The following is a 17080-nucleotide window of genomic DNA, read 5'->3' as shown; positions in this document are numbered from 1 at the left end:
AAGTCATTATTAAGTCCAATGATATAAGTATAATTTTAAAAATTCAGTATTATTAAAGTTGAGAACATATATTCTCATACCAGAGTTCACAAGTTCCAATGTTAAGAATAGAAATTTGTATCTGATTTTATCCAGGGACCATATATTGATCAAATAGTATATGGTTATATTTTAAAGCGGTTAATGTTGCACCGTCTGTAATGACCTGTCTCTTTCTCCTCCTGATACCTTTAGTTTTTTTTCATTTAAACTCTCCAAAAAGCTATATATATATATATATATACATATATATGTATATATATGTACGTATATGAATGATTGATTTTTCTTTTTTTAAAAATGTTATTAAAAAAAGAACATTATTAAACTTTATTAGCATTTTTCTTTTGCTTTTTTTGAATTTTTCTTGGCAGGGCAATGGGGTTAAGTGACTTGTTCAAAGTCACACAGCTAGGCAATTATTAAGTGTCTGAGGACAATTTGAACTCAGGTCCTCCTGACTCCAGGACCAGTACTCTATCCACTGTACCACCTATCTGTCCCTATCAATATTTTTAATATGATCCTTGATTTGTCCTCTAATTTTAACACCTGCCATTTCTGCAGTTAAAAAAAATAAGCATTTAGAACTTTATCTTTAGACAGTACTAATCTCGACAGTTTTGTAAGTGTCCTTTTCTAATTCTTGCTGTGTTGGAAAAGACTCTATATAAGATGACAACTACATACATGCCAACTGAATTTGTGACTGGACTCAGAGAATTTTCAAGTATGATCATTAATCATGTTTTTCACATGCAACTAAATTGGTGGCATTTACACTGCTTTGAGAGAATCCTAGGTAATAGGAGTAGGATTTTATAGATTCAGACATTTTTTTCTATTTGTCCTTTCCAGATTACTAAGAACAATGTACTTACAATGTATGTAATTCCAATAGTAACATAATTTATTTCTACTATTACTAAGACTGTTATAATAAGTCCAAGTTTCTACTGGTAAATTGCCTATTCTTTAAATTATGAAGGGTTTCTTCAGGTAAATTCATCCTTCATCTTCAAAACCAGACCTGTGACCAGTGGCTCTGGCTTATGTTTATAGACTCAACTTCATTTTTACCTTTGGAGTTTCAATTGCCCCTCTCACACATTCCCCTGTTCTTAATAGAATTGAGGGCCAGCCAAGCTCCAGTTTTACCTTGAACAATTGACTCTATATTCCTCTGTACCCAAACCCAAGGAGACAAGCCAGGGCAACTAAACTGTTGGAACCTACTGTTGTTCTGGATTGAGAAACAAGGATGAAGATTCAAGGGGCCCATATTTTTACTAACTCTTTTACCTTCCATATAACACTAGGATTTTAGAAAATTATAATACATAAAATATATTTAGTCATTTCCCATTTCTTTACAATTAGGTTGCAATTACCTATTGAAATTCCCAAAAGAAATTTATTTAACTATTCTCCTCCTGCTAGATATTTAAGTATATTTCAACTTTTTTGCTATTATAAATAATGCTGCTATGAAAATTTTTGAAAGGTAGATATCTGTTGTTTTTGAAAATACATTTCCAGCCTTGAATTATCGGGTCAAGGCTTGTTTGCTAGCTTTTTACTGTGACAGACTGTTCCTCAAAATTCTACAAGTTTGAAATTCTACCACTGATACAGAAATGCATCTGTTTCTCCATAATCATTCAGCACTGAATTTCATTTCTCTTAATTTTTTTGGCTAACTTGATAGATATGAAGGGTTCAGTTTTTCTTATTATATGAAAGAATAATATTTTGAAATTTATATATGTTCAATTGTGTGGAACAAAAATTTTCAGAAAAGAGTTGGTTTTTACTAGGAATTTAATGACATAAAATTACAGTAATAGATCTCCTATTCATTCATCCTAAGCTTAAGATAAATCTCTTGGTCTCACATCTCTTTATCTATGAATAAAAGAGTATATGTTTTTAATCTTTATAAGAATAGCTTAAGTCTACTTTGAAAGCCTGCGAGATTCTATGTATAGGGAGCACTGAACAGAGTTAGAAAAATTCTCTAGATAAGAACTTCTAAATAAACATGGTAGAAGCAAAAGACAAATGAAAAGTTATGCTTGGGCAATTATTTAAAATGTTATAGAAGACTCAAAGAAATAAAAATCCCGTCAGAAATAAACTGTTTCAAGGAGCAAATGACACAGAGCAGATGATTTGAAATTTTAGAGTATCTTTTATGCTTATGCAATATAAGAAAAAATAAACACCAGATGCAGGAAATTCTGTTTGTAATAAATGACAAGATTTTGTAAAGGGAAAAAGCACCTTTTCATGAATAAAGGTAGAAAAATGAGTCCTAAACAATAAAATAAAGCAACTTAAAGGAAAAAAGGAAAAATAATGTGGAATGCAGTCACATAATGTAGTTAATTCTAGAAATAAATATACAGAAAATTATGTACAATATGGAAAAAATCTAAGATCCCTGAGCTTTGAATAAAATAATATAAACCATAAAAATCAGAGATGTGAGGAGAATTCTGTAGAGGATATAGTTCTTATATGGTGTTTACTTTAGAGCACTTCATTATTAGAAAGATAAAGATGAGTGGGAGAAATTCAGATAAACAGAACATAGATAATTATGAGGAAGAGAGACAAACATGAAGAAAGAATTAGAATAATATACTGTTTGGCTGAGAGAAAACTGAGCGTATGGGACATAACTATCTACATATATAAGAGAAAAGAAATATGTAACTTTGACTTCATTAAATGGGGTCCTGAAAATAAAAATAAAGTTTGGTGGGTTTGATACACAGAAAAAATTTCCTGCTGTGAGATTTGTTGGAATGAAGACTAATTAATCCATTAAGAGAAATAAAGGAAACTCTACCCAGGAGACATTTAATAATAGGCTGACCGAAGAGGTAAAATATTTATGAAATTATTTGGCATTATAAGAGGAAAGGAATAAAGTTAACTTAAAAGCTTTGTTCTATCTCTATTTTTGAGGTTTTACCAAATATGCTCCTTCAATACTGCAGAAATTACTACTTAAACAGAATTTCTTTTCTCACATATAAAATTAAATTAAGACAGGATGATTCTATGTTGAAATTTAAAGCATGCTGGATTTGAAATCAGGGGACAGGTGTTCCAATCTTGACATTTTCACTTACTGTGTAATTTAACACAAGTCAGTGGACCTTCCTTTGCCTGAGTTTCCCCAACTTTAAAATGAAGGGATTAGATGTGATGACAGACAGCATCTCTTCCAGCTCTCTGTGTATGACTCTACAGTTCTCAAAGATACAAATCACCCTTTCGGAGTTAAAGTCAGTTCCATACTAGGAATTTAAGTCCAGAGAGGTAGAAGTTCTTCCTAAGTCAAGATTAATACCACCTGAGGTAATATTCTCTTTTTTACTTGAAAGGAGAAGTAGCATAAGATAGTGAATAGATGGCCAACTTTGAAATCAGGTTCAATCCCTCTCTCTGACACCCACTAGCTCTGAATCTGTGGACACGGTACTGAAGGAATTCTCTAAGACTGTAAAATATAGACCAGAATTTGCCAAATATCTTAGAAAATACAGCTGATTTGAAAAACATCAGCATTCAAATGCTTATTTTAGGGAAATTCTCCCAGAATATGGTTTTTTTCACTGACTGCAAGTGAACTACTTTAATGGCAAGTAACTATGGGCTTTGTTCTCTGGTTATAATCTGCCAAAAAGTTAGCCTTGCAGAGCATAAGTTCTAAGGAATTTCTTGTGGATAAAAACAATCATAAGCCAAAGTCCACTGAGAATTCAAGATTATAAAACACCAATTAGGTGATTCCATTTGTTTTGGAGGCAGATTGTCTACCATACATTTCTGCTTTCTTTGTCTAGCCTGTGTCTCTCAAGTTTAGGGATTCCACCATTTCCCTCAGGGAAATGGCTTTCCTATAATTTAGCAGATGTCATTGAGTCAGTAGTCCCTAATATTGTTATTTTTTTAAGGTTTCACATTTGCCTTCCTCCCCTCCTTGATTATTCCTGCCAATTCTTTAATTTGGATACATTCTTTTAGTATTTCCAAATGTTCACTTCTGCCTCTGCCTTGATTAATTTATAAATTATCTTAGTGTCCAAAACATGCAACTTCTGGGAAAATTTCAATATAAGGTTCTAAGAAAATTAATTAAAATATGTTATACCTTATCAATATAATTCCCAAATCACATTTATAATTCCTAGACTTAATAATATATGGATTTTTTTTTCCTCTGCACTTTTCTCTGCCCTCTTCTGGATTTTTCTATAGTCCACTAGTTTTGTTTTTGACCTAGCATCACTGATTTTGCTTTCTGTGTATGACATACCCAGCAGTGTGATATAAGGAAGTCAGAAAGATCTGAATTTGAATCTTTGCTCAGACACCAACTAGTTGATTAACCCTGGGCAACTTAACTCTAAACCTCAATCGTCTCATCTGTAAAATGGAGCTCACAGGGTTGTTAATTTTTTTTTTAGGTTTTTGCAAGGCAAATGGGGTTAAGTGGCTTGCCCAAGGCCACACAGCTAGGTAATTATTAAGTGTCTGAGACCAGATTTGAACCCCGGTACTCCTGACTCCAGGGCGGGTGCTTTATCCACTGTGCCGCCTAGCCACCCCAGGGTTGTTAAGTTTCAAATGAGATAACATCAGTGAAAACCTTAAAATGCCTTATAAATGCTATTATTATTATTATTTATTATTATTATTGCAGCTCAATCAGAAAATAGGAGGAAGATAAAAACTCATATTAGCCAATTTCATTAAATATAGAGGATGTATAATGTCAACTCTGGTGAAAGGTTGAGTAAAGGAAGAAAATTAGTTTGGCAGCTATGTGGTGAATGTAATTTTCCACAGTATCTATCTTTTTTGTTCCTTATCATTAGCAACAAGTGAGAGCTTGTTTTATCAGTCCAAGGTTTTAGAAAAGACTTCTCTTTTCTAAAACAAAGTTTCACTCCTAAAAACAAACTCCTTTAGCCACTCTGTAGAGAAAACATTTTACTCAACACTAAAACAAAATTGAATCTAGGAAAGATCTTAGTCATCCATTTCCCTCCATTCCCTCTTCCCCACCAGAATCACACCTTCATCAATCAAGACCTTTGGTGACCACTAATCTCAGGGTTCATCAGTCAAAGACAGACAATGACTTCCCTCAATGATCAGCTCCAATGTTTAACATTAACTATCAAGGGGTTTTCTTATGTCTAACCTAAGTCTCATGCTGAAACTTCAGTTCATTTCCTCTTGTGGATCTTGTCAGCACTCGGAAGCTCTGAAATCCACATTTTGGATGCTTGCAGGACTGCAAGACTTTGTCATCTTTGATATACTCCCTTTTTAAAGAAATTTTGTTTTCATTAAAGGATAAATTTTAAATTCTAATGTCATATCAAAGCATTTGATTTGATTAGTTTTTTATTTTTTATACTGGCACCATACTCTATGTGAAAAAGATAGAAATAAATTGGAGAACTGGCATAACCAGCTGGCCAAGAAGAGAAAGTCAAATTGCAGATGGAGCCATTTATTTCACTATTGGAGATTCTATTGATAATATGTATTTCAAATATTAAACCTTTCAACATATTCTTAGAGAGGTAGTGTTTTATCTTAGCTAGAGAGCTATTGCAAGGTTCAAGTCAACAATGGAACCAGTCAGTTTCAGAGGACTCATGATGAAACATTTTATCCACCTGCAGATAAAGAAATGATAAACTTGGAGGGTAGATTAAAATCCATTTTCTTTCTTTTATTGTTTTCGAATTTAGCTAATATGGAAATTTTTTATGGTTGCCTACACACACACACACACACATACACACACATATTTGCAACAGGTTTTATTTTCTTACTTTCTCAATGGGTAGGAGGTGGGAAAAAGAATTTGGAAATGAAAATGAAAATTGAATTTATATTTTTAAAAAAGAAAAAATTATAGAGGCAGTTCCTTATTGGGAGATTCTTATATGGCCAAATCACAGATGCAGTAAAAATATTTTTTCTATATAAATATGCATATATGTATTATTATATACAGAGTATCTCAAAAATCATAATGCAGTTTTAAGCTAACATAGTTTAAAATAATAATAAAAAAGTTTCAGGTGTTCCATAAGTCTTAGTGCAGTTTTAAACTATCAGGTTAAAATTACACTAAGACTTTCGGATCCTGATCCTCTGTGTGTTTGTGTGTGTGTGTGTGTGTGTGTGCGTATACACACACACAGACACTTTAATTTATTTTAAAGTAAAACAGATGTTGAATGTTTTGTATACTATTTATATACTATTTAAAATCAATTCTAAAAGCTTTTTCTCAACCCTTTTATTCCTACAATGAAGAAAAAGTATTTTTCAGATGCCTACTACCAATAACATGAAATTTTTATAAACCAAAAAGGAAGGTAAACTTCTTTCTATCCTCCTTGTGCTATGGGAATGATGACAAGGTTTAGTTAGATGAAGTCAACGGTCAGATATGCAGTTCAATATTATAAAATCAGTATTTGTGGATATCTTGAATGAGAGATGGAATTGCTATTTTTTCCTTCCCAAATTCATTTTGTCAGACTAGAAGTTATAGACATAGAGAGAGAGCAATAAGTCTCAGCTTACACTTCTTAACTAAGAAAAATTCTTTGGTTTAAGTTTTAAGTATTACAACAAAAGAATGTGTTCTTTAGATCAGTTTTCATAATTTAGGCTCAATATTACCTTGGCAGGCCTTTTATCTATGTATATTTGAAGGGTCAACTTGGAATGGAGGAAGAAGCATGGTAAGAGGGCTTAGAATAATAGGCGGTCACATCTGTTTTGCACTGGAGGCTTTATAAAGATATTTCATTTTATAATTACTCTGTGAGTGGGATGGCACTGATATTATTAGGTTCATTTTACAGATGAGGAAACAGATTTAGAGGGATAAAGTGATTTGCTCATGCTGACCCAGCTAGAATGTGTCAGAGCTGGGATGTGAACTTATGTTTCTTAACTCCAACAATCTATATTCTTTCTACCACACTATGACTCTTCTCAGAAGATGAGTTCCTGGCTGTACCATATAACAGCTGTATGAAACAGAGAAAGTACACAACTTTTATAAGCTTCAGTTTCTTCCTCTGTAAAACTGGGACAATAATACTTGCATTAGATATTTTCAAGGATCACTATGAAACTCAAATGAAATTAACATACCAAAGGTAAATTATAGACTGTAAATGCTATATATATATATATATATATATATATATATATAATATTATATATATATAAAATATTATATATATATATTTCAGTAAAATTGTTTAATGTGAAAAAAGGAAATAAGGCCATAGTCCAAGATGATCAATACATTCTTTGGGAGATTGATAGGCCCGCTGATGCCAATGACATTTATAATCTAAATTTAAAATCAATTCTAAAAGTTGCTAGAGTTGTCTTAGTAATGAGGGCATCCTGGGCTCTCACCCAGGTTTGTAAAAGGGGTTATTCAAAAGGGACAAGCTTTACTCTGAGGTATGGAGCATAAAAATTTGTCTGACACTTCAACAAATGGAGTGACTGAAAGACAGACATGTAGTGAAGGTCTATCAAAAATTATTTTTTGGGGGGGAACTGCACATAGACAATTAGTGGTATTTCAAAACTTTAAAATAAAACAGCACATGAGTAATATATGACAACATGTTCAGAGGTGCTAGTTTTTAACACATAGTTGTTAGTAACAATTAACAACAAATCATTACATAAAACAAATAAACAAATTATAAAACTACTAGCTTGACCCTGAGAAAATTTACGTTTTTAAAGACAAAGTTATTGTGGATAATTGTAACTTCTCTGAGATGTCCTCAAAAAAAGGGATATAATAATATTAAGACTTCACGTAAAATAGTTTATATTCATTACAGTAAGAAATGGTAGCACAGGATAATGAAATGTTAATTTTTCACAGCTATTCACATAAATGTCTCTGTGTCCATCTTGCTGGGAACATTTCTCTGAAAGTCACTGAAAGACTCACCCAGCTTCCATTCTGATAGTTCTGACCTCCATACTACTTCATGCTTCCAGAGCCCTTTTTTCAGATGCTGCTGTGGAAATGTCCCAGCTGCTGGAGATTCTGCTTAAACTTTCTTCTTCCAATATTCCCTTCCTCTCTAGGCTTTAAAGGGACTCAAGGCAAAGAGGAACCAGAGCTTTCAGGTTTCAAGATGGTTCAGCGTCAAAGAGTGATCAGGGCAAGTTACTTTGTTCTACTGACCAACATCAAACAAGCATTTGAGGGGTCCTTGGGAATATAACTGCTATGTTTAATGCTATTTCTAGGACAAGATTCTTCTTAGAAATAACTTTTAGAAAATAATCCCCTAGTAAATTAAAAATTGCCTCTAATATGATCAAGTCTGTTTTCAGTCTATAAAAATTATAGCATGAAAACTCTTTGAAATCAGGGGCTGTATCGTAGTTTTTCTATCTATTGCCTGTTACTTAACGAATGCATATTATATTCCTAGAGAAGAGTTTTTCCCCCTTTCATTATGCATTTATTACAAGCCTTCTTAAAAATCGTCTCTCAAATCTTCTAAAACTAAAAGCCCAGTTTGTGGATTATTCAGGCTTCTGATCCCTTTCTTCCACATATTAGCAAACCTAGCCAGAGAACAGTAAGAGAATCATAGGATTTGGAAAGGATCTTAGAGATAAATTTACATTTCAATTGTTTTTGTAATAGCAATTTTAGTAATAGGCAGATGGGGAGGAGGTTGAAATTGAGTCAAACAATTTATATCGAGACCACAAAATAATGAGGTTCATTAGGCCTCTTCTTCAGAGTAGAAGTTGGAAGTCCTACTTGCCCTTGACAGTGGATACTCTCTTTACTTTTATTTTTATTTTTGTAAGGCAAATGGGGTTAAGTGGCTTGCCTAAGGCCACACAGCTAGGTTTGAACTCAGGTACTCCTGACTCCAGGGCTGGTACTTTATCCACTAAGCCACCTAGACGCCCTGCTAAGAAGCATTCTAACAGGCAACATGTCCACACTCGTTTAAGGCACTCTATCTTTATTTATTTATTTTTTTTTAGGTTTTTTTTGCAAGGCAATGGGGTTAAGTGACTTGCCCAAGGCCTCACAGCTAGGCAATTATGAAGTATCTGAGGCTGGATTTGAACTCAGGTACTCCTGACTCCAGGGCCGGTGTTCTATTCACTGCACCATCTATCTATAACAAGTTGATGACAAAAAAACAAAAACAAAACAGTAACAAGGGGAAAAGTAGTTTTGTTCCAGGGGTCCTGAAGAATCTTATACCCCAAATTAACTTATACATTTCTCTGGCAATGACATAACCCATACCAGCAGTAAAAACTCAAGGTTTGCCCAGTGGTCAGGACAAAGCAGGTACCTGAACATTCTCTCCATTTCTTTGACTTCAGAGTTCTAGATTTGGCAGTGTTTGGGCAGGTGATGAATAGCAAGAATAGCAAGAAACCTGCTGGTGGATGAAAAAGGAATAGCTGTGGGCAATATTTTCTTATTTGAGTAGTATCCAAAGTAGCATCAGAGTGAATAGAGAACTAGATTATAGTCAGGATGTGAACCCTGGTTCCTTTATTACTTAAACTAAGGAAGGGCTAAGAACAAGGAAGACCTGGGTTCCAGTATTACCTCTGAACCATATTGACTATATGATCCTGGGAAGTCAGAGGCTGCTCTCTACAAAACACTGAGATTATTGGGTATTACAGGAGGTGCTACATTGCAGTAGGATACAGACTTTCCTCACTGATATGCACCTTCTACTGGTGAGATAACATATCTAGTACCTAGCCCTGTCAGGTAACTTCTAGTATCAATCTTCTTCCCCAATTCATATTGTCTTTCCATATTTTACTTTTGGAGTAAACCTAATTTGCTATGGTGATTATCAATCAAAATGGAATTGATTTGTAAGTATACACATGTACAAATAAAGTCCATTTTGGGGGCAACTAGGTGGTGCAGTGGATAGGATGGCTGGCCTATATCAGGAAGACGCATTCTCATGAGTTCAAATCTGACTTCAGACACTTATTATTTGTTGTGACCCAGGGCAAGTCCCTTAACCCATTTATAAAATGAGCTAGAGAAGGAAATAACAAATCAATCCAGTTTCTTTGCCAAGAAAACGTGATATGGCATTACGAAGAATCAGACACAACTGAAGCGATCAAATAATATGTATTTTCCAGTACTGTTGATTAGCATTACTTTAATTTTTTACTACTTTGCAGAAATTGACTCTAAAATGTTAACTTAGTTTGCTAAATTTGCCTGAGGCCGGCTGTTAAAAGTCAAAAACTGTATCATGGAAAGAACATTGTTTAAGTAATAAGGAGACCAGAGTTCACATCTTTAATCTAGAAACTTAACTATGAGATGCTGGATAAGGAACTTAGAATTTTTTATGTATCTCATCTTTAAAAATAAATAAATACTCACAATTCCTGCCATACCTACTGAGTGAATTGTTGAGAGATCAACTGAAATGTATATGAAGTGTTTTGTAACCCATAATTTTAACATTATTATAATTATAATTATATTATTTTCATCTTGTTCAATGGTGATAAGTTAGAAATGATCCTATGACAAATTGTTATTCTGTATTCTTTTATAATTAATATTTTGTAGACTATCTTGCAGTCATATAAAATAACTTATTTCTGTAATTGAATAAAAGTAACAAAATATAAGCTCATCATTGGAATGTAAAGTCACTGAAAGCATTTTCAGAGCCTCATTCTTTTCAAGGAAGGTTGGGTAATTGTAAAATGCTTAGAACAGTGCCTGTTACATAGCAAATGCTTTATAAATATTAGTTATTATTGTTATTATCCCTATTTTATTCATGTGGAAACTGAAACAGAGGTCAAGCAACATTTCCAGAGACACACTGTTAGTAAGTATCTGAGGCTGAATTTGAATTCAGATCTTCTTCTTGATTTCAGGCCTGGAATTTTATCCACAAAATTGCCCTAAGGAGTTTTATATTTAATGTGTCTTGCCTGGTGTAGACCAAGTTATTTAAAAATATCAGCCTTCTCTGTTGGCTCAATTTCACCTCTAAACTCAAGCTTAAAGCTTCCAGGCACTATCTGTCTTTGGTATCCATTAAAATTTGTAAACTCAAGTTCAAATGACACTTCTATATAATTGGAAAAAGATTCTATGAGTTGAAGGAGCTATTGTTTGTGTGTGTGTGTGTGTGTGTGTGTGTGTGTGTGTGTGTCTGTGATGTTATTCATGTGTATCAAGTGTTTAAAAAAGATACTATGGTCTCTCCACTTTGGAAGTCATACATAATTCTATTTGATACAGATGATATTTGATTCGGAGTTAGGCAGAATCATAACAGGCTTCAACTGGCTCCTTGGAAAATGTTATATTTTATAAAAATTATACTTGATATATTTATGTTGGTGATATGTGTTAAGAAGAGATGTTTCCTGTGTGGTTATCAAATACTCTAAATCTCATTTTCCTTGGATCAATTTTAGACACTTGTACATGACCAAGCTACAAGTACAGAACAGAGTCAAGGACTTTGGGACAACAATAAAAGCTGTTATGTCACAGCATAAATGTTTTGATTCTTTGGAACATTTGTTTAACAATTACTGAAATGACAAGTTATCCTGGGGCCAACATATTTTCTTATCCGTTTTTTAGATTTTCTTTGGTAGTATAGGCTGCGAATACTTCTTTAAAAAAAGTACATGAATCTGTAATTGGCCCCTATTTGTAGGGCTACTTTTTTGATGCCTTCTGTCAAGAAGAAAACAGGTAAGTGTTTTGTTGAGAATTCATGTGTAACTCAGAAACATTAAAACTGATAAAATTACTGCATCTGACCCCACTACTTTCTAGTTTGTTTGAGAAGTTAGAGTTTCAGTTATTCTCCCTTGATAAACTGATTTTGTTGTTTTTCAGTTGTTTTAGTCATATTTGACTCTCATGTCATGACCCCGTTTGGCATTTTTTTGGCAAAGATACTGGAATGGTTTTCCATTTCTTTCTCCAGCTCACTTTACAGATGATGAAATTGAGGCAAACAGGATTATGTGACTTGGCCATAGTTACACAGTTAGTAAGTGCTTGAGGCTGAATTTGAACTCAAGAAGATCAGTTTTATTGACTCTAAGCCCAGCACTCTATCTACTATGCCACATAACTGCCCTATTTAACTGTTTGCCTGTGCATTACTCAATTTTTTTTTTAGATTTTTTGCAAGGCAAACAGGGTTAAGTGGCTTGCCCAAGGCCACACAGCTAGGTAATTATTAAGTGTCTGAGACTGGATTTGAACCCAGGTACTCCTGACTCCAGGGCCGGTGCTTTATCCACTACACCACCTAGCCACCTTGCATTATTCAATTTGCAAGCTTTCTGTTTCTCCTCTGCACCAGTGTGTGTTTTTGATGGGACCACAGAAAATGACCTAAAATTGATAACGATAATGTGAATAATGATGGTAGTCATGGTAATATGTTTGAAGTGGAGAACAATTTTCCATGTGGACATCAAAAACATTATCAATATTATTACTGAAACAGTTCTAATTTGAGAATTTAGGGACATGAGTTCCTTCTCTTAAGGAATTTACATTAAATTAGAAAGAATACAACATCTATACAGAAAAGTCAAAAAAAATTAAAATATGCATAGTAATTTTAAGAAGAGATCATTGACAATTGAGGGTGGGGGTGAGGGAGATGATTAAGATAAAATACAGGGGATGCTTTACAGGAAGATAAGGATTCTAAGAACCTGAAGAAGTGAAAAGAAAATATATTCTAGACATGAGGGACCAAAGAGACAGAGGCAAAGATATGGGTGTTGAAATTTAATATAGGGGAAACCGTTAGTAGGCCAATTTGCCTAGAATAGTGTGTGAAGGCAAGGGTATGCCTTCTTTTCTTCAAGGCCTAGGCCAAAGCCTTGAAGGAAACCTATGCTTGTGGGTGGGAAGAAGGATAATGAGCTGCTAGATGGCACAGTGGAAAGAATACTGGCCAGACAGTCAGAGAGACTGAGTTTGAGTCCCATTTCAGTTACAAACTGGGTGGGCAAGTGGGCAAACCACTTAAAACTCTCTCAGTCTCAGTATCTATATCTGCCTCATTGCTTATTCCTCACTGTATTCTTTTTTTTTTTGATGTTTAGTTTAGTTTAATTTAATTTTTTTAAAGAGTTTATTTATTTTGAGTTTTACAATTTTCCCCCATTCTTGCTTCCCTCCCCCCACAGAAGGCATTCTGTTAGTGTTTATGTTGGTTACATGTTATACATTGATCTTAGTTGAATGTGATGACAGAGAAATCATATCCTTAAGGAAGAAAAATAAAGTATGAGATAGTAAAATTACATAATAATCTAATGCTTTTTTTTCTAATTTGACATTAATAGTCTTTAGTCTTTGTTCAATTCTCATTGTATTCTTTTTTTTTGAAGTTTTTGCAAGGCAAGGGTTAAGTGGCTTGCCCAAGGCCACACAGCTAGGTAATTATTAAGTATCTGAGGCCGGATTTGAACTCAGGTACTCCTGACTGCTGGGCTGGTGCTCTATCCACTGTACCACCTAGCCACCCCTTCATTGTATTCTTGAAAATGAAAACTGTTCCCCTCTTTTTTCATTTGGCAAAGATACTATGATATAGTAATAAATATGGTTAGATGAGGAAGATGACAAAAATTTGGAAAAATTCAAATGACTGGTTACCACTTTCAAGTTTTTAAGGAAAGAGAGAGACTGAATTGGCTAAGTTCCAGTTCTAGTATGTTCCCTTTAATGACAGTAGCATGGTAGGTTCAAGAGGAAAGACACAGATGGGTTCCATCTCTAGGCAGAATGTCATAGCTGCTAGCATTATGCTGGTGTCTGTAAATTTTTAGTTTAAATGACTCACATAGAGATCCTGAAAACATGAAGTTAAGTGATTTTCCAAAAGTCATTAAATCTGTTATGTCTAAAGGGATAGGGATTCAGTATCCAAACTCTAAGAGATGGTAAGATCAATTCCCCTAATCAGGCCCAGTTAAGGTCTTTTTGTTGGCCAGTGGATGGGTTTTCATGGGACAGGGCTTTGAAGGGGGTAGAAATGTACCAAAAATGTCAATAAAAGGATATTGGAGCCAAAGTTCAGTATACAATCACTATGGCTTTCTCTCAGTAGTCTAGAAAAAATTTAATCTGGGTTCAGACAAGGAGGTAAATTTAATACTTCTGGTTGTAGTCACTATTGTTTTGTGATTCTTTTGTAACTAAAAATGTTAATTTTTTTGCAATGAAGTCCTCAAATATCCATATAATTTTTACTTTGATTTAAAGAATTAATTAGTTGACTTAAAATTTTTGATTCTTATAGAAAAATAGCTCTTATAAAGCTACATTGCTTCAAGGCTTAAGGATGTTCAGATTCATTATTATGCTCTTTAATGATCTGGAAGGGAAACTGGCCCTGATGTTACACCCAAGGACAGTTAGCTGGCACAGAGAATTGGCAAAGCATGCACATTCAACATCCTTAAGCATTTAATGGGTTAAAGAATATCTCAGGAAGAATTAATCATTTTTGTTTGAAGCTGAAAAAGCTTTTACGCCGAAACACAATGAAGGATGGAAACTTTATATTCTTTGGTTCCTTGGACAATAAAAGGCCTTGTCTAGTCAAGACTTGGAATAATTTTTCCCAGGGGGATTATTACTATTTGAGGGGGATGAATAGTATACTCTAGGATACTCTTTCATCTATTGAGACCAAAGACCTCTTTCTTTTTTAAGAGGGCATTATTTTGGACTACATTTTGGGACAGGTCAAGAAGTTCAAAAAGCATACAAATAATACACTTCCTCAACTCCCACCTTCTAGCTCCAGTGAGAGCAGAGTAAAGCCAACTTGGTGAATTGGTCTTCATCCAGAATTCAATTTGAAATGCTATTTTCCAGGGGGAAAAGTGCTTGGCCAGATAGTCAGTTGAAAAATCTAAATTCTTACCAGGCCTTGAGAGCTACTGTGTGAATTAGAGCATGGGCCTAGGGAAATGAAAAACAAGAACTAGAAAACAAATCTTTAAACTCATTGACAAGAGGACTCTAAGTTTCATAATAGAGCTCTGCCTTCCATCCAACTTTGTGACTCAAATATTTATTAAAGATTAGGTGTGAAAGACCTTGTACTCCCAATCTACATGTCAGATATAAAGAAAGCTGCTTCTGAAGGTCAGAGTAGATACATGTCTGAGCCTGGAAGCTATAAGCCAGGGGACTGCCTATCATCATTAGATTTAAGGGAAGTATTTTATCCCTAGAATCTGTTGTGACTTCCATTTCTGTAGAAAAAGAAAAAAAAAGATTGCAAACACATTGGCACCAGTAAGACTGAAATGCTACTTGTTGACATTTGAAATAATGAAGCCGTTACCATGCTCCAGTGCTTTCATTGGACCCCAGAAGAGAATGATGGAGTGGATCAAGGCGTTGATGCAGTGACCCCAGAAAACCTAAGGGAAAACAAACCAAGGGAGTCAGTGGGCTGCCCCAAACTCTTGACCTCTGTCTAACTCTCAACAAATACCTCATTGTGAAGTTTACTGGCAGCATGTCACAATTTTCCAAAGCCAGAATATTATTCTTCAAAGTTTTCTAAAATGCATTTCCTCATTCACCTTTAAAAAATCAAATAACTGTGCTACTGCAGGATAACACTATTTCACTTTAAAAATATACACATAAGCTTGAGGCTTTAATAGCCAGTTCAAATCTAAACTGTTAGCTGTGATCAGGCTTCTTTCATTTATTCAAGGACAATAAAAAGTTTTTAAAAATCTCCTTAACCCCCCCCCCCCACCTCCCTACTAGGTCATTTCTTTAAATGCTTCATTTTGCATGCATTTTCTCACAGATCATTCCACTATAAGGTATATCTTTCAGTTTAATCCTTAAAATTTGAGAATTGCTCAGCTAAACAAAATTCAGAACTTTTCTTCCTTTCAACATTAAATGCATACATTTCAAATATGAATTTCACTATTTTACTATTTCAGAGGTCAGGCAAACAATAGAACTGGAAAGTCAGATTATTTTCCAAACCATGAAAAGAAAACACATTATAACTTCATTAGTGTATCTCAATCATCTTTTCTAACCACAGAGATGAAAGAAAAACTAAAACTGTATTAGTTTTATTTTAAAAATCTACCACAGAGACATGCTTAAAATAGGCAAGCTTAAATGATATAGTCTGACTGAACTGGAGAAGTTAGTCTTATAGATAAACATCTCATAGTTTCTTTTTTCAGCTTTGTTTTTTTTAATGACTGGTATTTGGAAACTAAGAATCTTGAAGAGAACTTCTATACTTATATATTTGTGAGAGGAAAACCCAACAGCAATATGACCATAATATAGTCCTATGTTCTACAATGTATGGGTCCCTGGGGTGTCAAAGAAAATATTTTTTCTTACCAAATGACTGCAACAATCATTTGAGGGGTACCAAAGGATTCATGAGAAGCAACATTTCTTGGATGACTGGATTCAAATCCAGAAAGATCTCACCCACCTCTTAGTTTCATGCCCTTTTGGACTACTTTCCATCTGCTTGGGAATAGTGCCAACTACAATTTCTCTTGTGTATAATGTCTCCCACATTAGAAGGTAAGTTCCTTGAGGGAAAGGGCAGTTTTTACTTTTTCTTTATATCTCTAGAAGCTAGCATAGTACTGAACTATAGTAAATGTTTAGTAGATGTTTTATGGATTGATAAATTGAGATCCTGTTTCTGCTGCATGTGTGACCAAGGACAAATTGCTTAATCTGAAAGTGCTCCAGGCAACTCTATAGGTTACAGATAAATTGCCAATCTATACTAGTGGAAGGAGTATTTACACTAGGAGTTCATATACAGATGAAGTCACAGATGAGATCTCTTCTTCCCTCTCTGCAATAAAAACAAGGCTCAAGTTTCTGAGAGGCAATATGTAATGG

The 17080-nt window shown here is 34.2% G+C and overlaps 1 protein-coding gene across 5 annotated transcripts in view; it reads right to left on the bottom strand.

Annotated features, from left to right (window-relative positions):
- Positions 1-17080, bottom strand: part of ATP8A2 (ATPase phospholipid transporting 8A2) — an 865734-nt gene that overhangs the window by 185666 nt on the left and 662988 nt on the right. For all 5 annotated transcript variants that reach the window (XM_074216189.1, XM_074216185.1, XM_074216187.1 and 2 more), the window contains one exon: positions 15516-15594. In XM_074216189.1, coding sequence (XP_074072290.1) covers positions 15516-15594 — 79 coding nt within the window. The remainder of the gene's footprint in view (positions 1-15515; positions 15595-17080) is intronic.

Source organism: Macrotis lagotis, chromosome 1 (genome assembly GCF_037893015.1).
Source record: "Macrotis lagotis isolate mMagLag1 chromosome 1, bilby.v1.9.chrom.fasta, whole genome shotgun sequence".
In the NCBI taxonomy this organism is placed as follows: domain Eukaryota; kingdom Metazoa; phylum Chordata; class Mammalia; order Peramelemorphia; family Peramelidae; genus Macrotis; species Macrotis lagotis.
The sequence above is the reverse complement of the archived record's forward strand: the minus strand, read 5'-3'. Positions and strand labels throughout refer to the sequence as shown.